General features: G+C 41.4%; 1 protein-coding gene across 1 annotated transcript in view; it reads left to right on the top strand.

Moving 5' to 3' along the window:
• The window catches only part of kcnk3a (potassium channel, subfamily K, member 3a), a 113,101-nt gene extending 94,559 nt beyond the window's left edge, over positions 1–18,542 (top strand). The window contains exon 2 of the mRNA XM_069888297.1: positions 17,698–18,542. Coding sequence (XP_069744398.1) covers positions 17,698–18,542 — 845 coding nt within the window. The remainder of the gene's footprint in view (positions 1–17,697) is intronic.
• The last annotated feature ends 847 nt before the right edge of the window (positions 18,543–19,389 follow it).

Below are 19,389 nucleotides of genomic sequence, written 5' to 3'. Positions count from 1 at the left end.
CAGTAATTTCTTCTCTAATAGCTCCCAGTTGAGTAGTAAAATCTGCTTTAATTTCTGCAAAATTTGCATCCATTTTTTAACTGATCGAATTCAATTTTTTTCAAAAATTTTATCAAAAATCTGTGGATCAAGATGTTTTGGGGTAACATAATATGCACCCATTTTACCTTGAATATATTGATCTTCCCCTTCTTCTTCTGATTCCTCTCCCTGTGATTGTGGCACAAGACTTTCCTCTTCCACTCCTACCTCCTCTTCTTCTTCTTCTGTAGATGGAGCCAAAGGTTGAAATTGTAGACAGGCTTTCGGCTTGGCCCTCGTTTGACCTGCTACCGTAGTTAAAGTTGGGTCTGCAGGCTTCGACTCATCACTTTCGCAGAGCGCATGCGCGAAATCCCGCACATGTGCATCGATTCTACAGTCATTTCATTAGTTTACTTTCAGGCTCCAGTGCCATCTTCTTCAGCTCCCTGAGAAGGTGGCACTGGAGTTTGAATCCTTACCCGAGGCAGCTTGGTAGATCAAGGCTGGAGAGGAACCAGGATCAGAGGCTGAGTCTTCAAGGTAGGCCTAGCTTCTTCCATCACTGTAACTTCAATTATAGCTATTTTTGTTTTTTTTGCAGTCTGTATTTTAGATTTTCTTGCAGGACATCTTTTCAGACCTCTAGAAGAGTTTTAAAATTATTCATGCAGCCCCCCGCCCCCACCAGGTGTCCTTTGTTATGCAGAAATGTCAGGGCCAGGATCACTCTTCCTGAAACAATCCTAGACAATCAAGTGGAAGAGGTGGATGGTTGGGAATGAAATCACATCATCCTGCCCTTGTGATGGTTTGCTCACAACTACCACAGACCAAGACTGACAGGTATCTCTTTCAAGGAATAGGTGGCTTGGTCTTTCTGTTAGTTGTTGAATCCCTTCTCTCTGAGTACTTTTTGTCCACTTGGTTCACTCTATGCTTTCAAATAATTGTCAAGAGGGAGCACTGATTTACCAGCTAAGAGAGAGCAGTATGTCAAAAAAAGATTGGTCATGCATTTAACTGACAGGGGAGAGCTTTAGACTGCAAGTAGATGAAGCTGAATGGTCATTTGGGCAATAAAATAGCAAATTAAATTGAACCTGGAGAAGTGCAAGATAAAAGCATTTGAGGAGGTTCATTAGACCACAGGAATAATAATGAATGAAAGAATGTTGAAAGTGTGGAGACACAAACTGGCATTGATCATGGCAACCATCTCAAATTTTCTGCTTCACTTATTTAAAGAAAGTTATCCTGCTCTGAATCTACAACACTCCATTTATAAAGGACTTATTAGCAAGCAGCTGACAAAGAAAGAGTTGGCAAAGGCAATCACAAATTAGGTGATTGATTTGCAGAACATCTGCACTCAATCCACCGGGGCGGCCCTCAGCTTCTGCTACATGCCAATCTAATCCCCCAACTCCCTCCCCTTCTGAATTTTCTGTCTGTTGCTTTAGTGCAAGTTTGATGAACAACATCTCATCTTCTGTTTTGGCATATTGCTGACCTCTTGATCAGAATCAGAATTTATTGTCATGAACATGTCATGAAAGGCATTGTTTTGCACCAGCCTCACAGTGGAAATATTTATATGAACTACCTTACAAAATAAATAAAAATAGTGCAAGAAAAAGGCAAAGTAAGGCAGTGTCTGTGATTCAATGTTCATTCAGGAATCTGATGACAGAGGGGAATAAGTGCTGTCCTTGTGCTGCTGAGTGCTCGGCTTCAGGCTCCTGTACCTTTTACCCGATGGTTGCATTGTAAAGAGAGCATGGCCTGGATGATGGGGGTCCCTGAGTATAGAGGTTGCTTTCTTAATGCACCGCCTCTTGTAGATGTCCTTGAAGTAGTGAAGAGTGGTGCCTGTAATGTTGCAGGCAGAGCTAATAACCCACTCCAGTTTTTTTTCTTGCCCTGAAGTGTTGGCAGCTCCATAGCAAGCAGTGATGCATCCAGCCAGGAATCGTGCAAAGGTTTTTGAGAGACTTCAGTGACATACTGAATTTAGTATCAAATTAACCCACTATGGATAACTCTATCTTTTTTTTTAACCAGAATTGGCCATTCCTGTCTGCCATGCTTATGGCTCCCCTTTTTCTGTTACAATTGTCCAGCCTGCTTTCCTATTAGCAGCATGTTGAACAAACAAGGAAGCACAACCTGGTCCTAACTGCAACTTTGAAAGTGGTGTTAACTCATTTGGTCTCAAGACACATTTGCTTTGTCCTACCCATCCCTCATCCACTTTCTCAGCTGCTGAAAACTAACCTTGTTTCTCTTTTTCCCAGTTTTAATGTAGGGTTTTGGAAAACTGTTAACTGTTTCTCTTTCCAACAAAGTCGCAAGACCTGTTGAGTGTTTCCAGCAATTTTTTTTTTTTGCTTTTATTAAGGGCAATGTTGGTGTTGCCTGTGAACCTTGCAGAATCAACAAGACACTTCCTCATAGATCATGATCGTACCACTGAATATCAGGCAATTGACGTCATTTCCTCTAGAGATCTTCTTTCCATGGCCACCAAGCTCATAGTCCCTTAACCACACAATTTATTTCTGCCTCCTCCACCATCCCCACTCTAGAGATCACTGGCAGTCCACCATGCTGAACAAGAAGTCTGCATATGCTGAGGTCTCGTGCAGTACACAGAAGTGCTGGAGAAGCACAGCAGGCCATGTAGCATCCCAAGAAAGCAATAGGCAGCTGATGTTTTCGACCTGAGCTCTTCCTCAGGTTTGCTGAAAATCAGGTAGATTCCTGAAAAAGAGGGGGGGGGGGGAGGACAGGGTTTCTTCCCCCTAGATATAGGTCGGAAGGGGAAGAAACTGGGAGGAGATGGGGGGAGTTGGCAGGGGGCTGAGAAAGATGGTCTCTGAGCAGAGAAAGTAAAGAAATGGTTTGGGGAGCTAGAGAATGATGGGGGAGGGGTTACCAGAAATAGGAGGTTGATAATGATGTCAGTTGGTTTAAATCTGCCGAGATAGAATAGCAGCCATTGTTCCTCCAATTTGTATGTGGCCTCAATCATTGTTTTCCCTCAAACTCCTGCCTTGATACTTCTCTCTTCCCTCATTCCATCACCTTCTACTTACATCCATGGCATCTTCATCACCCTTCACTAATTTGACTGTTTGCAGTTTCCTTAATACAGTGTGCTTATTTTCTTCATGATTGCCAACTCCTTCTTACCTGCAAAAATCCATTACCTGTAGTGTGATGAATAGATTACTGGAACACACTGGATAGATTTTGTAACATGCATAAATGTGATCAGTGCAATGACTTCCTTCTATGATGTTAACTTTATCCTTCTATGGCATTAACATGAGTTAGGCTCCACTCTACTTGGAATAAAGGATATACTGCAGGATCAAGATGGAGCAGTTGGACCTTGGCAGCAAGATGAGTAAGATTATATACAGTTATTTCTCAAGTAGTTATGGAGCAGCTCTCCCAATTCAGACACAGATCCCTTTTGGACTGGGAAGACTACATGTTCCTTTGATCCTTTAATCCAGTGCTGAACTCTTTGGTAGCATGTTCATTCAGTTGTATTCTTATGTTTTATCTTTTAAAAAAAACACCCTAGTCACGCTCTCTTCTCATTGCCACCATCTGGGAGAAAGTACAGCACCTTGAGCTTCAACAGCAGTTGAATCTCCCTCTTTTACTACATGTATAACCATAACACAACTCCAAGATGACTAAAAATCCATTGTCATTATTGAAATAGCAATTGTTTTGGCACTACTGCAATTGCAAATTTTTATATATATTCTTTTATATTTATTTTCTCCCTCATGATGCATTGTATTCGTTTAATTTACACTTACCATTGGTTAGTGTGTTTCATGTACCTGCGTAGCTGCAAGCAGGAATTCATTGCATCTGCTCATTACACTTATGTACATGGCAGTCATCAGCCTGGAGCCACCCAGTGCCCTGCTGGGCCGCTTTTGAGGGTTGTTAGGATTCAACCACATTGCATTGTTCTGAAATCACACAAAAAGCCATTTGGTTCACGATGACAGATTCCTCTTTTTAAAAGGAATTAGTGAACCAGATTGTTTTTTTTTTATGATGAACATTTACTGATGCAAGCTTCTTATTCCAAATTATTAACCAAACGTAAATTTCCCATCTGTCATGGTCAGATTTAAACTCACATTTCCAATCACTACTCTAAGCCTCTGGATCAAGTAACCTATTACGTTGTAGTTCCTTTCAATATTTAACTGTCTTCATCGATTTGCCTAATCTTATCTGCTCAGTATTATCTTCCCTTTTGCTTACTCTTTGAATTGAATAAACCGAATGAGAAATAAATGACAATGCCCTCCTGGTAGTTTATGGCAAATGGCAACTCCACACATCTGTTTACCTTCTGAATATAATCTCTTCTATTTACATAGATCACAAGACTTTCTCAAATTTCAGTGGGTTGTTTTGATAATATTGTGCCATTTTAAAAAAAATGTTCTCTTATATAAAAAGGCTCAAGTTTATTACTGGGTAGTCTACTGATTCCTTAATCACATCCTGCCATAAAGCACTGGGGTTATGTCAGCATCAATTCTGTTCCATTTCCTTGGCAACTACATAATGGTTCAAAGTACAGTAAATCAAATACACACAACATGTTAAAATGCATCATATATTTTAGAGAATATCAAATTGTCTGCAGATAGCATTTGGAACAATTTCTTCCTTAATGTTCGTCAGATAATCTAAATCCTCAAGGTTTACAGTTATTGATGACATCATCAGAACCATCTAATTGAATTACTGCTGCCTTATAACTTATTGTCAGATGTCCACACTATAAATAATGTAACACTTGAAGGGGATTTGACATTTATCATTGCACATGCTCTCTATTTTAATATATGGTAATGCCAGTAAATTCTTCAGCCAAATAATTGTTCATCTTTATGTATTTTAAAACTGCAGTGTTTGCCAAGTTAAATTAACAAGTTATAAGTAAAGCCATTGGCTTCTTTTATTATTAGATTCTCTTTACTTTTGCTTAGCAACAGGAACTGTATGAACAAATTACACTGATCTTATGGTTTAAAGCAGAACTACGTCCTCAGGCATTTCTCAGAAGCGTAATATGACAGAAATTGACTTTGAAATGAAGAATAGGATGTCAGGGATGATCAGGAGCTTTGCAAAAGTGAGTATTTTAATGAAAGTCAAAGAACAGAAAGAGTCAGTGGACCAGGAAGAGAATTGCAAAGGCTGAGAGATCATTTCTACCAGTGGTAAGATTAAGGCCAACAAAGGTTACCAAGATGGAGAAGGTTATAAAACAATTTGAACATTAAGCAAGAATTTAGTATTTGAGACATTGATGGAGTGAACAAATATGAATCAACTTGGGGAGGCAAGAGATGAGCAACATTTGTTAGTTTGATGAATGCCATCAGAATTTTGAGAAGCTAAATGCATCCCATTTCATTTCCCTATTTCCACACCAACCTGTCCATCCTCAGACTCTGCCTCTAGAGGAACAATGCCTTTTATTGTCTGGTTAGTCTCTAAGCCAGGGGTGGCCAACCTTTTAATTTTTAATCTTTAATTTAGACATATAGCACAGTAACAGGCCATTTCAGGCCACGTGTAGGTACCAGGAGTGTAGGTTAATTGGGCGCCATGGACACATAGGCCAAAATGTGTGTACGTCTAAATTAAAAATGTAAAATTAAACGGTTGGCCACCCCTGCTCTAAGCCAATTATATGAATATCGGAGTTTTCCAATTTTAGGTAGCTCTTATGTCCCTTCCCTTCTATTTCTCTTCCTCAGATCTATCTCTGGTCCTCTTATTTTAATTCACATTTCCATTCCCATCACCCCTCCCCCCATCACCTATTTTCATCTCTCTTCCCCTCCAGGATCCACCCAACTACTAATCATACATTCATGTTCAGATTCTCTCCCCCAACTGGTTCCATCTGTCTTTCACCTTGCCTCTCATGGTTCCCAATGTCATCTTCCTGCACTATCGTATTTGACGGTACCAATTCCTCACCTCCCCCACCCCAATTTTATATTCATGCTATTATCAGAAATAGTTTTAACCACTTCCCAACAACAACAGCAAACCTTCCAATAACATTGCACCCATTCCCGTTCAAGTGCCACCATCCAACATGAACAGGATCCATCTTCACTGTAAATACACCTATAGATCCTGCAATCTAAAGCTCTCAATCCTTCACCATTTCTTTGGCCAAATATTATCTATCCTCTAATCCCTATGCTCACAAAAACTTGGCACAGAGACGATAACCCAGGAGGTCTTACTGAGCTCCCTAAATTCACAGTGAAGGACCTATCCCTTCTTACACCTATGTTTTTTGGTGCGAATGTGAATTGCTGCCTATGACTGTTTGCCTCTTCCTTTAGGTGATAAGCAAACATTTTTTGATGTCCTTACAAAGTATAATCTGGCAATTTCCTACCAGAATGGTTTCCATGGTCATCTTACAGTTGCCCAGGCTTCTCTGAACCCCTCTTCCATCCATGTAGCATTCATTTATTCAGTGGTGGCATTTCCCTGTAACTGGAAGAACTTTGCTTGTATTGAAGTACACTCCTTTAAGAGCTGGTTGAACATATCACATCTGCTGGGATATGACTGAATTCCAGTCACCTCACCATAACCATTCACCAACTCCATAAGTTTATAATTACGAGGTTAGAATTGTTTACTGTAAAATATATATAATACTACTTATTGATCAAATTATACTTCCTCAATTTTAATTTTTATTTATACAAGATTTGTGTTACGGACCTTGGACATTTTTACTTTTTTGGCTGAGGACAGGACTGTATCTACAGCAGGGGATTTGACAGCTGCTTGGGGCGGTAATAGTGCTGGGCTACCACTAGAGGACTTTGACAGCTGTCAAAGCATTGGAAGTCCATGGGCTTGCAGGAGAGTGAGCCTGAAAACCTCTCTCCACCAATGGGGAGAGCTGGAGGTACACGCTAGGCAGTTTAAAAAACCCCAGCGCATTGATTTTGAAGAGGTTAGTCAGTGGATTGGACTGCAGGCAGTAAAATAGTCAGTCTGATTGAGTGTTCACCCGGCAGCTTCAGCAAGCCACATGGGTGCTAGCACTGCCATCTGGAGCTGTATGTCAGTGTGCTCACCCAATAGCTTCAGTGGGAAAAGGAAGACTGAGCTACTTTGACTACAGGTGTCAGCATTGTTGTCCTGACAGCAGTTTGGAGAACTCTGATACACAGAGAGTGTGTGGGACAGACCAGTTCCTCTCCTCTCCCCTTTCAAGAGGACTTCATGTGACAGGAGTCATGGGACCACTCAAGTCAGGGTGTCCAAAGGAGAAGACTTGTGAGACAGAAGGTCACTTGTTAACTCTAAAGAGGACTTCGGAGGAGTGAACCTCGTGTGGTGACCAGGAGGACACTGAAACTTCCAGGTGAAGTAAAGGTGGTTGTTGCAACACTCAAAACTCAAGCCAATCTCATGTTCCTCTGACAGTCTATTGAGACAACCTCAAACTAAAAGATCAGCGGGCAAGGAAACAAATAACCCCAAGCCTGGAAACCAGATCTATGAGCTGTTCTTTCTTGACTGACAGATTTGATGTGACTCATGTGGGGGGTTTGTTTTGGGAATTCTGGTGATTTTGGGGGGGAGGGGCATTTGAGCATGGACTGTAATGGTCTGGTTTTTTCCCCCAAATACTTTGTATAAAAATCTGTTGTTTATATAGAACATATATAAAGGACTCTACATCACCTTTGTTGACCTCACCAAAGCCTTCGACACCGTGAGCAGGAAAGGGCTTTGGCAAATACTAGAGCGCATCGGATGTCCCCCAAAGTTCCTCAACATGATTATCCAACTGCACGAAAACCAACAAGGTCGGGTCAGATACAGCAATGAGCTCTCTGAACCCTTCTCCATTAACAATGGCGTGAAGCAAGGCTGTGTTCTCGCACCAACCCTCTTTTCAATCTTCTTCAGCATGATGCTGAACCAAGCCATGAAAGACCCCAACAATGAAGACGCTGTTTACATCCGGTACCGCACGGATGGCAGTCTCTTCAATCTGAGGCGCCTGCAAGCTCACACCAAGACACAAGAGAAACTTGTCCGTGAACTACTCTTTGCAGATGATGCCGCTTTAGTTGCCCATTCAGAGCCAGCTCTTCAGCGCTTGACGTCCTGCTTTGCGGAAACTGCCAAAATGTTTGGCCTGGAAGTCAGCCTGAAGAAAACTGAGGTCCTCCATCAGCCAGCTCCCCACCATGACTACCAGCCCCCCCACATCTCCATCGGGCACACAAAACTCAAAACGGTCAACCAGTTTACCTATCTCGGCTGCACCATTTCATCAGATGCAAGGATCGACAATGAGATAGACAACAGACTCGCCAAGGCAAATAGCGCCTTTGGAAGACTACACAAAAGAGTCTGGAAAAACAACCAACTGAAAAACCTCACAAAGATAAGCGTATACAGAGCCGTTGTCATACCCACACACCTGTTCGGCTCCGAATCATGGGTCCTCTACCGGCACCACCTACGGCTCCTAGAACGCTTCCACCAGCGTTGTCTCCGCTCCATCCTCAACATCCATTGGAGCGCTCACACCCCTAACGTCGAGGTACTCGAGATGGCAGAGGTCGACAGCATCGAGTCCACGCTGCTGAAGATCCAGCTGCGCTGGATGGGTCACGTCTCCAGAATGGAGGACCATCGCCTTCCCAAGATCGTATTATATGGCGAGCTCTCCACTGGCCACCGTGACAGAGGTGCACCAAAGAAAAGGTACAAGGACTGCCTAAAGAAATCTCTTGGTGCCTGCCACATTGACCACCGCCAGTGGGCTGATAACGCCTCAAACTATGCATCTTGGCGCCTCACAGTTTGGCGGGCAGCAGCCTCCTTTGAAGAAGACCGCAGAGCCCACCTCACTGACAAAAGGCAAAGGAGGAAAAACCCAACACCCAACCCCAACCAACCAATTTTCCCTTGCAACCGCTGCAATCGTGTCTGCCTGTCCCGCATCGGACTGGTCAGCCACAAACGAGCCTGCAGCTGACGTGGACTTTTTACCCCCTCCATAAATCTTCGTCCGCGAAGCCAAGCCAAAGAAGATATAGAGTTGCCATTAAGGCTAGTGTTCAGGTGTTAAGTTTATCACATTAGTTCTATTATTATTAACTTGTTAATAAATTTTGTGTTAATCTTAACCCATTTGTGTGCCTTCCAATTGCTGCCGGGGAGTGTAACATGTGGAATTCCATTGTGCAGAATAGTGTGTTAGGCATAATACACTAAATGTAGACTCTTCTCACAACATGATCTCACACAGAACAAAACTGATATTTGAGTTTCAGCATTCCCAGTGTCTTCAGGTCATCCTCTTTTTGCACCTAATGGAAGTCTGAGACACGTTGTTAGGATGAAACTCCATTTCTTTTCCTGATTTTATGGGACTTAAGGGTTCAGTGTTATTAAAAATAAAAGTATTTAAACTAACATCGACCATTTTTTATGCAGAAATAACCTAATGGTCATTTATATCAATTACTTTTACTTTTCTAAAGGTTACCTTTCGGAGTAATTTCTTCCTCTTATATAGATACGTTATTTTCTGTACATTCTTCTTCTCTTCTTCTTTTTCTTCTTTCTTCTTCGGCTTGGCTTCGCGGACGAAGATTTACGGAGGGGTATGTCCACGTCTGCTGCAGGCTCGTTGGTGACTGACAAGTCCGATGCGGGACAGACAGGCACGGTTGCAGCGGTTGCAAGGGAAAATTGGTGGGTTGGGGTTGGGTGTTGGGTTTTTCCTCCTTTGTCTTTTGTCAGTGAGGTGTACATAAACCTGATTTAATTAACAACACTTCCATTGACGTCCTTCCCTGACTATTTTTTTACAAATTGTCTGGTATTTGGAAAAAAATAGTCTGCCGTATTGACCATGGTTTTGACCATTAAAAGTTGTGAATGAATATCTGTTGGAAAACTTGGTAGATTATTGGAAAGGAAATTGTATGACAACATGGATTTAATCCTAAAAGAAGAACTTAAAAGAAAGTTCCAGGAGGGTCTAACTGTAGAGTTACATTGGGAACAAGCAGCAAGTCTACTGCAATATCTCAAAATAAGCAGATCTTCCGCAAGCATTTAATGACAAAATTACCCCACTGGCTTCAAGAACATCTGAAATAAACAATGTTGGTTCCATTAAACAGTTGCATTTGTCATTGCTGAATTTCCCCCCACTGTTGCCATTTTTGAATGTTGCCAATAAGTTTGATCGAGGTCATTGATCTGCATAAAGATTTCATTTTTTGCAAATGTTTCACCAGATTTGAATGATTTCAACCAATTACGGGTGAAGTATTTTACCAGGATATGGAAGAAGGAGGAAAGGAAAGTTCAGGGGGAAAGAATAAAGGAGGAGGAGGTGGAAACGATGGTGATGACGATAAGCAAAGATATTGAGCCTGATGCCCCACAGCATTCACTTCAAAGGCAGAGGAAGAGGAAAACAGATTAAAATGACATAGCATCAGAAGAATCATCGAAAACCAAGGTTCATAGTTTAGCAGGAGGCATGCAGAATCCAGTTGCAAGGAATTGCTGGAGGCTGGAGTCATGCGTTCATTGAAGCCTGTGAAATCTGGTGGTGTAGATACACAAGATGGTTATTGAATGGGTGGTCCTCTCTGGTCGAATGCATGCAATAAATCATGGATTTCAGCTTGGGGCTTATCGGAAGTCCTGTAGCATAGAAACATCCCTTCTACATTGCAGTATTTCGTCTGAAAGAAATTCAAGCTGCATTTTAAAATGGCCAAATCAGCTGGTGGTTCCATAAAGAACTATTGGAAAACAGCTGTACAACGGTCGGCTTGTTTCTGGCTTTGGGACATGATAATGACAGAGTTTATTTTCATACAAATTGTAAAATGTACATATACATCCAAATTCTTGCTTGTTGTAGCCGAAGAGGTAAAGAGAAACTATACTTACAAACTAATTGAATTAAGTTAAAGACAATAACCACATCTGATATCTAAATAATAATCCAGATAGACAGTAATCCTAGTGCAAAAACAGTGACTTGTAATAATGCAGACAGTCCTTTTGTGCTGTCAGAGCAGGTCAATGATTTGTGTGAGATTGTGTGTTGAAGTTAATTCACTTGCTTTCATTTATCTAAACTTTCAACATGGTGTCAGAAGTGGAATGTCCCTGACTTTTCAAGGTTAATGTTTTTTGTCTGGGACAACTAAAAGTTGTCAGCACAGGGATGAATATGGTGGATGGAGTCCGGAGGCCCGACCCACTTGTCTTTGACGATAACACTGCTGAAAACTGGCAGATTTTTAAATAAGAATATGATATTTTCATTGTGGTGGCATTCTCTGACAAGCCAGCCCGTACTCGAGCATACATTCTCCTCAATCTAGCGGGACCAGAGATCTTTCGTGTACGTGGGAGATGTCAGTGAGAGAGGACCAATCCTCATTCGCGCAGAAACCAAAGAGGATCCTGAATGCCTCAAGAAAATTTAGAGAGATGTGTAATCCTCAAACCAACTTTACTATGGAAAGACACAAGTTGGCGAGATAATTGGCTCATATGTCAGTGATTTAAGAATCAAAGCGAAAAGTTGCAGTTTTAGAGTTCTCTGTGAGGACCTTATTAGAGATAGGCTAGTCTGTTGTATTCATAATGAAAAAGGTGAGAAATATGAGAAAGGTGCTACTCTGTGATAGTGGCTTGACATTAGCTAAGGCTGTCTCCATCCATCAAATTCATGAGATGACCAAAGCAAAACAAAACACTGGCTTCTCCACAGCACAGTGTTATAAATGTTGATGCAGTCCAGGCTAGGTTCACGAGGAAACAGGAGTTTGAGACAAAAATTAAGATCTAGCCAGAAAAAAAAATTGTGACAGTTTATTACTAATTGCAATAACTGTGGAGGTGATCATGCAGCTAAAGGAGACAAATGCCCAGCTTTTGGTCAACAAATGGAATCATTTTTAAAAATGCTCTAAGTTCACCAGATAGAACCAGACCAATCTGATAGTGACACAGATGAGGCATTCTATGTCGATGGTATAATTCTGCAAATGGCTGTTGATTCAACTGATGCACAAATAAACAAAAATTATGAAGCTTTTGTCTCTGTGCAAGTTAATAGCTCTGTGCCAAGCGTAATATCTTGTCAAAAAAGGCATTTGAGTGAGTAAAGAGTGAAGAAAAAAAAAGGCCATGTATTAAATCCATAAGCTTAATTGCATATGGGGGTAATAAAATCCAGGTGGTTGGTATGGTTAAGTTGTCGTGCTACTTAGAAGGATGCCTATATACATAGCTGTTTTTCGTTATTCGTGAGGATATTTTGCTACTGCTCAGGCTACGTGTATGCATTCAAATGGGCCTGGTCTCATTCAGCAAAGACGTTCACCAGTTAAGCCCACTGAAAATAATATGCAACATCAAATTCAAGCTGAATGCAACAACCTTTTTTATGGTGAGCTTGGAAAGCTACCTGTAACCTATTCCATGAGACTTGACCTGGAAGTGAGACCAGTTATTCGTCCTGCACATTGCATTCCTGTGGCTGTGAAGGACAGAGTTTAAAGCTGAGTTAGACAGGATGCAGGAATTGGGTGTCATCACTCCAGTTTCTGAGCCAACTGATTGGGTATCATCTATGGTTGTCGCCAAAATAAAGGTCAAACAAGAAATCAGAATATGCATCAATCCAAGAGACCTGAACGCTGCTCTGAAAAGGCCACATTGCCCTACGCGTACTGTGGAAGAAGTGACCACACAAATGTCAAATACAACTGTGTTTTCGGTCTTAGATGAGAGGAACTTCTTTTGGCAGATTTCACTTGACCACAAATCGTCATTGCTAACTACTTTCAGCAATTGTTTTGGTCGCTACAGATTTCAGTGAAGTGTTCCAGCACTCCATGGAACTGATTTTTGCAGGATATCCCTGTGCAATCATAATCGACAACTTAATAATTGGAGGAATAAAACATGGAAGAACACAATGCAAACTTGAGAAAAGTGCTCAACCAAGCTAGAGAGGTGAACTTGAGGCTTAATGCCTTCAAGTGGAGGCTTCGGCTGAACCCCGTTAGCTACGATGGTCACGTTTTCACAAGTGAAGGCCTTAAACCCGACCCTTCGAAAACACAAACAATCAGTGAAATACCAGTACCAGGAGGAGTTCCAGCTCTGAAAAGATTCCTGGGGGTAGTCAACTATCTTGGAAAATTTATTCTGAATTCCAGTCAGCTAACCGCTCCACTGCAACAACTACTACACAAGGTCAATGAGTGGACTTGGCATGAGCAGCAGCAAAATGCTTTTGAAGTACTAAAGAAGCACGTTCTGCCCACCGGTTCTGTCTTATTACGACGTCAGTAAGCCGTAGACACTTATCAGTGATGCTTCACAGTATGGACTAGGAGCAGCCTGTATGCAAGAAGGAAAATCTGTAGCCTATGCTTCACGAATACTAACTGACACAGAAACCAGATATGCTCAGGTTGAAAAAGATCTGTTGGCAGTGGTTTTTGCACATTTAAAATTCCATGACTATATTTATGGCAAGCCGGTGACCATAGAAATGTCTGGTCACCCACACATGCAGCACTGGCAAGACTACAAAGGATGATGTTACAACTTTAAAAAACTTTATACCTTCAAGTATAAAACTGGAAAGCAATGTACCTGGCTGACACTCTGTCTCAAGCTCCTTGGAGATTTGCAGTTCAGCAAGCTGATGAGGAGGACAACTTGGACGTGATGACAGTCAATTACGTATCCTCTTCTCGCTTGGACGAGTTAAAGAGACACACATCAGATGACATAACCCTGCAGACATTAGTGGCCCAGCAAGCAGCATAGGCTTCCACATGCTGTTCCTCCTTATTTTCCTTTCAGAGACAAACTAAATATAGACAGGCCAGAAAGCCATCTTTCCTGGGTCACTACAAAAGGAGTACATCAGCATCATGTACAGAGGGCATCCTGGTGCAGAAGCTACTAAACTGAGAGCAAGAGACATAGTTGACTGGCCTACAGTGACAGATGACATCAACAAGGAGATACAGTCATGCTCTCTCTATAACAGCACAAAACCACACCAGCAAAAGGAACGACTTCTCCTTCATCCAGTTCCAGACCTACCTTCATTGACCCTGGCAACTGATATCTTTGAATGGCGCTGTCAGCAGTATTTGGTGCTAGTGGACTCGTATTCAGGCTGGTATGAGATTGACTTGCTTTGTAATGTTACCTCAGCAACGGTCATCACAAAACTCAAGAGACACTTTTCAGTTCATGGAGCACCATACCTCCTCATATCAGTCAATGCCAGAGACAGTTTACAAGCCAGCGATTCAAGGACTTTGCTGTGCAATGGGACTTTTACTCACAACACCAGCAGCCCAGAATAGCCCCAATCTAATGGGTTAGCTGAAAGAGCTGTCTGCAGTGCCAAGCAACTCATGGAGAAATCTCTCAGATAGAACTAATGTTTTCCTTAACCTCCTAAGTCTCAGAAATGTGCCTCAAGACACAGTGCTAGGGTCTCCTGCACAAAGACTAATGTCAAGGCAACCCACTACTCTCCCTGTCTCAAGGAAACTACTTGAACATCAAATGCATAACCCACAAGAGGTAAAATCCCATCTTATCAACAAGAGACTGTCACAAAAGTTTTGCTATGGCAGATCAAGCCAATCACTTCAGCTTTTAATGGAAGGACAGGTTATCAGGTTGGAGACCCCACAAGGTTACAACCGGACAGGCATGGCAAAGCAGAGTTGCAAGGTGCCCAGATCTTATCTTATTAACTCAGAAGGAAAGCTATACAGGAGGAATCGCCGACACATTCTACCTGTAGCCTAGCCTGCGCCAGCCCAGCCCAGTGTAAGTGACACTGACTATCAGGATCCTGGACCTGGGTTAAATGTCTTCAACATTCCCAGAGAGTAGGACTGGAAAGGATGGACACTGAGTGGTTTCAGATTGAGTGCCTCCAACTGAGCCACCCTCAAACACAACTGAAAATCTAAATAGAATATGCTCAGGTTGTTAGTAAGTCAAATCCCAAATACAGGGATTGAATCGTGTTTTACAGTATATATATATTTGTTTGGTTATGGTCATTGATTTTCATATTGTTTACATGGAGCAGAGTGTTTTCTTGTGTTTCTCACCTAATGTGGTTGCCATTTCGTTTACTGAATGTGTCTGTTCAATATTGGTCATTCTGTGACACTTTGTAAGCTCTGAAGTTTAACAAGGTAATTTTGTCATGATATGGAACATGAGCTTAGGAAAGGGGATGTAGATCAGCCATTGTGTTCATATCCTCTGTGTCTGGGTTACTGGGGTTCTGGGGGAATTCTTTATGCTGCTGCACTCCAGTGGCAGGGTTCTGTTATTTTGCATCCTCAATGTAGATAGTTAATAAACTAGGTTTGAAGTTAATCCACTTGCTTTCATTATCAAAACTCACAACAATTAAAGGAGGTCCAAGAGACTGAGAGCTGTTGGAAATAAATTGTTCTTAAATCTAGAGGTGCTGGTTTTCAGGCTTCTGTACCTTTGCTCAAAGACGGCAGTGAGAAGAGGTTGTGACCAGTCAATGAGGGCCCTTTATGATCTTCGTTGTCTTCTTGAGGCAGCACCTCAAATAGATGCAATAGATGAGCTATGTTTGCTACCTTCTGCATTCCTGGACATTTGAATTGCCAAACCAGGCTGCGCTGCAGTCAGTATACTTTCCAAAGAGCACCCTGGAGAACTTTGATAGATTATATGATGACTTTCCAAATCTCCTCAGACTCTTTAGAAAGTAAAGGCATTGATGTGGCTTCTTCCTGGTTGCCTTAATGTGCTGGTTCCAGGAAAGGTCTTTTGAGATATGAACTCCCATCTTTATTCCATCAATGCAAAGAGGTGCATGTTCCCTTGGCCTCCCCCATCTAAACCCAACGATAAGCTCCTTGGTCTTGATGATGCTAAGAGCAAAATTGCTGTTCTGGGATCACCCAACCTGGTTCTATTCTGTATTCTCATTCATCATTTCTAGTTATTTGGCCAATTGGTGGTGATGTCGTCAAATTTGTAGATTGAGTTGGAGCTGAACTTGGCTACACAGGCAAGGGTGTACAAGGAATAGGGTAGGAAACTAAGCACACGGCCCAAGGGTGCCCCTGTGCTGATGGTCAGTAAGGAAATGGTGTTTTGCCATTAGTGATGTGACTTGCACATCAAAACACAGAAGTCAGGAAAAGCTGGCAGATGCCATTAATATCACACTTTTCATTTAATTGAAGAAATCTCCCATATTGATTGAAAAGTTAAATGCAAGTAAATGTTTTTCATTCATTTTATTTAATTATGATGTGTTTAATTACTTGCAGACTAATGAGATTTTAAATAAAGTAATTATTTAATTTGATTATGAGAATGAATTTGAACAAATTTTAATATGTCTTTGATCATCAGAGATGCATAAAAATTGGTCAAATGTCAATGACATCAGTGAGCTGCCACTTGAGGTCAGGCCGTCATGTACTGACTTCCCCATCTCATAGGGTAGCCATGGCAATGAGGCCTTCAGGTTGATTGGAACTGTTGCCAGCATAATGTTAAATGGGCTATAGGCAAGGTTAAGAGAATCAGTAGATCAGTGCCGCCCAATATCTCTATGATCCACAACACCATTCTTAATAAATATGGGTCCAAATCTTTTTAAAGGTCTTAATTTACCCTATATCTGCTTGTAGTTTGTTTCATGTACCCTGTTAGAACAGGGTAGATAATCAGCAACTGTTCCCAAAGGCCATAGACATCAAGCGAGGAGCAAAGGATTTATAGATCTCAGGAGGATTTTTTTCTCTCTGCCCAGAGGGTGGCTGGAATCTGGAATGCAATGCACTCACAACTTTCAGGAAGCATTCGGATAAGTACTTAAATCGCTAGGCAGACTTGGCTGTGGACCAGGTTTTGGTAAAGGGATTTGTACAGATAGACCTTTGATGGTGAGCCTGGGGTGTTTTACTGTTCTGTAAGACTTTTTGAGAATATTTTATTTTAATCTCCAACCTTGCTGGAGGTTTATGATTTTTATTTTGCTTATAACTCTCGTGAGTGGGTTTGCTGATCGGCATGCTATCACTTTTTAGAATTATCTCCTCAGAAAATATTTTGAGCCATTCCAGACATTTACATATATTATACGTTCTCCTTAAATATTTAATTTTCTGTAGATGAAGGAGGGTGATAAAGACAGAATTACAACATGTCTATTTCTATTGAATTGCAAGTGTAATTCCAAGAATTAATTTTCTATTTGGCCTTCAGTTTTCTGTTTCTTATTGGCAGCAATGTACGAAAATGCCTGTTTTGTTCTCTAAATAGATTTTGCAACAAAATTGTCACCAGTGCTGCATTTAATACTCTCAGGAAAATGACTGTGTTAAAAATATAATTGGGCATCTCAATGTGAAGATTCTTGCCTAATGTTATAGAATAATGAATAATGTGATTGAATATTCTGAACAATAATAATGATATTGAACCCCAAAGGATAACCACTGGAATTTGATAATGCACATTTCTCTTTGGCAGGATATGGCCATGCAGCTCCCAGCACCGATGGAGGGAAGATTTTCTGCATGTTTTATGCCTTGCTGGGGATTCCACTCACCCTGGTCATGTTCCAGAGCATGGGCGAGAGAATCAACACCTTTGTCAAGTATCTGCTACACAGAATCAAGAAGTGCCTTAGAATGAAACGAACAGAAGTCTCTATGGCAAACATGGTTATTATTGGCTTTTTCTCCTGCATTAGCACCCTATGCATTGGGGCTACTGCATTTTCATATTATGAGGATTGGACTTTTTTTCACGCCTACTACTATTGCTTCATTACACTCACCACCATTGGATTTGGAGACTATGTGGCTCTGCAGAAACACGATGCCCTTCAAAAGAACCCCCACTATGTGGCATTTAGCTTTGTCTACATTTTGACAGGCCTGACAGTTATTGGAGCTTTCCTCAACCTGGTAGTTCTGAGATTCATGACAATGAATGCAGAAGATGAAAAAAGGGATGCAGAGCAGAAAGCCTTGCTTATCAGAAATGGACAAACTACCATTCGCACAACAGAAACCTCTGGCAACTTCCGCAATATGTACGCAGAAGTTCTTCATTTTCACTCCATGTGTTCATGTCTCTGGTATAAGAGTCGGGAGAAATTGCATTATTCAATACCAATGATCATCCCCAGAGACATCTCGACTTCTGATACTTGCATTGAGCATAGCGATGCATCTCCAAATAGGCTTCCAGAGACCTTTACTAATGGCTGCGTGTGTAATCTGCACAGGTCCACCATTAGCTCTGTGTCTACAGGACTTCATAGCTTGTCTGCCCTCAAAGGGTTGACAAAAAGAAGGAGTTCTGTGTAATAAGGATTCAGTCGGTTAATTCTAAAAATAATTAATGGCATGTACACAATTGACAGTATTTAGAGTTAATAATTCAATTGGACCACACTAATACATTAAAAAAACACATAAGCAACAGGTGATGAAATTAACCAGGAAAGAGTCTGCAGACACTGTGATTGTATGGCAATGCACAAAAGTGCTGGAGAAACCCAGCAGGTCATGCAGCATCTATCGAAACGAAAGGATAAGCAACATTTCGAGCCTGAGGTAAGTCAAGTTCCTTGGTGAAGGGCTTTGGCTCGAAATGTTGCTTATCCTTTCGTTTCGATAGATGCTACATGACCTGCTGGGTTTCTCCGGCACTTTTGTGTATTAAACAAACCAGCCAACACACTTTCAGAAACAGGGGCAGAAACAGGTTTTAAGGAATGCACCTGTCTATGGAAGTGGTGCTAGAATTAAATAACACTTTGAATAAATATGACACATGGTCTTAAATATTTAATGAGCATCATGATTGGATGAATCACTACCAGTAATGCTCCGATGTCATGGTGTCATATTGCTTGCAGTGTTATTCTATAGTGGGGAATATGTCAGAACTGAAGTAGGTGTCACATTCTTTGTTCTTCACATCAGAGAGTTGCGGGAAGGTGGGGAGGGGGGAGTGGGGGTTGAAGTGAAACACAGTTAAAAATAAAGTTCTGGGAGAGAAGTGCAGATTCAAGTATGCAAAGCCTAGTTTGTTGCTATGATGTGATGAATGAGAAATTCTCATACTGAGAATCACACTTTGCAAGGTGTTCTACCCAGAGCTTCCGAAATACTGAATAAAGTGCTGCAGTAACCACTGCAATGGAAAAGA

The sequence above is a fragment of the Narcine bancroftii genome, chromosome 6 (genome assembly GCF_036971445.1).
Source record: "Narcine bancroftii isolate sNarBan1 chromosome 6, sNarBan1.hap1, whole genome shotgun sequence".
Taxonomy (NCBI): Eukaryota; Metazoa; Chordata; class Chondrichthyes; order Torpediniformes; family Narcinidae; genus Narcine; species Narcine bancroftii.
This window is presented reverse-complemented; position numbering and strand designations above follow the sequence as displayed.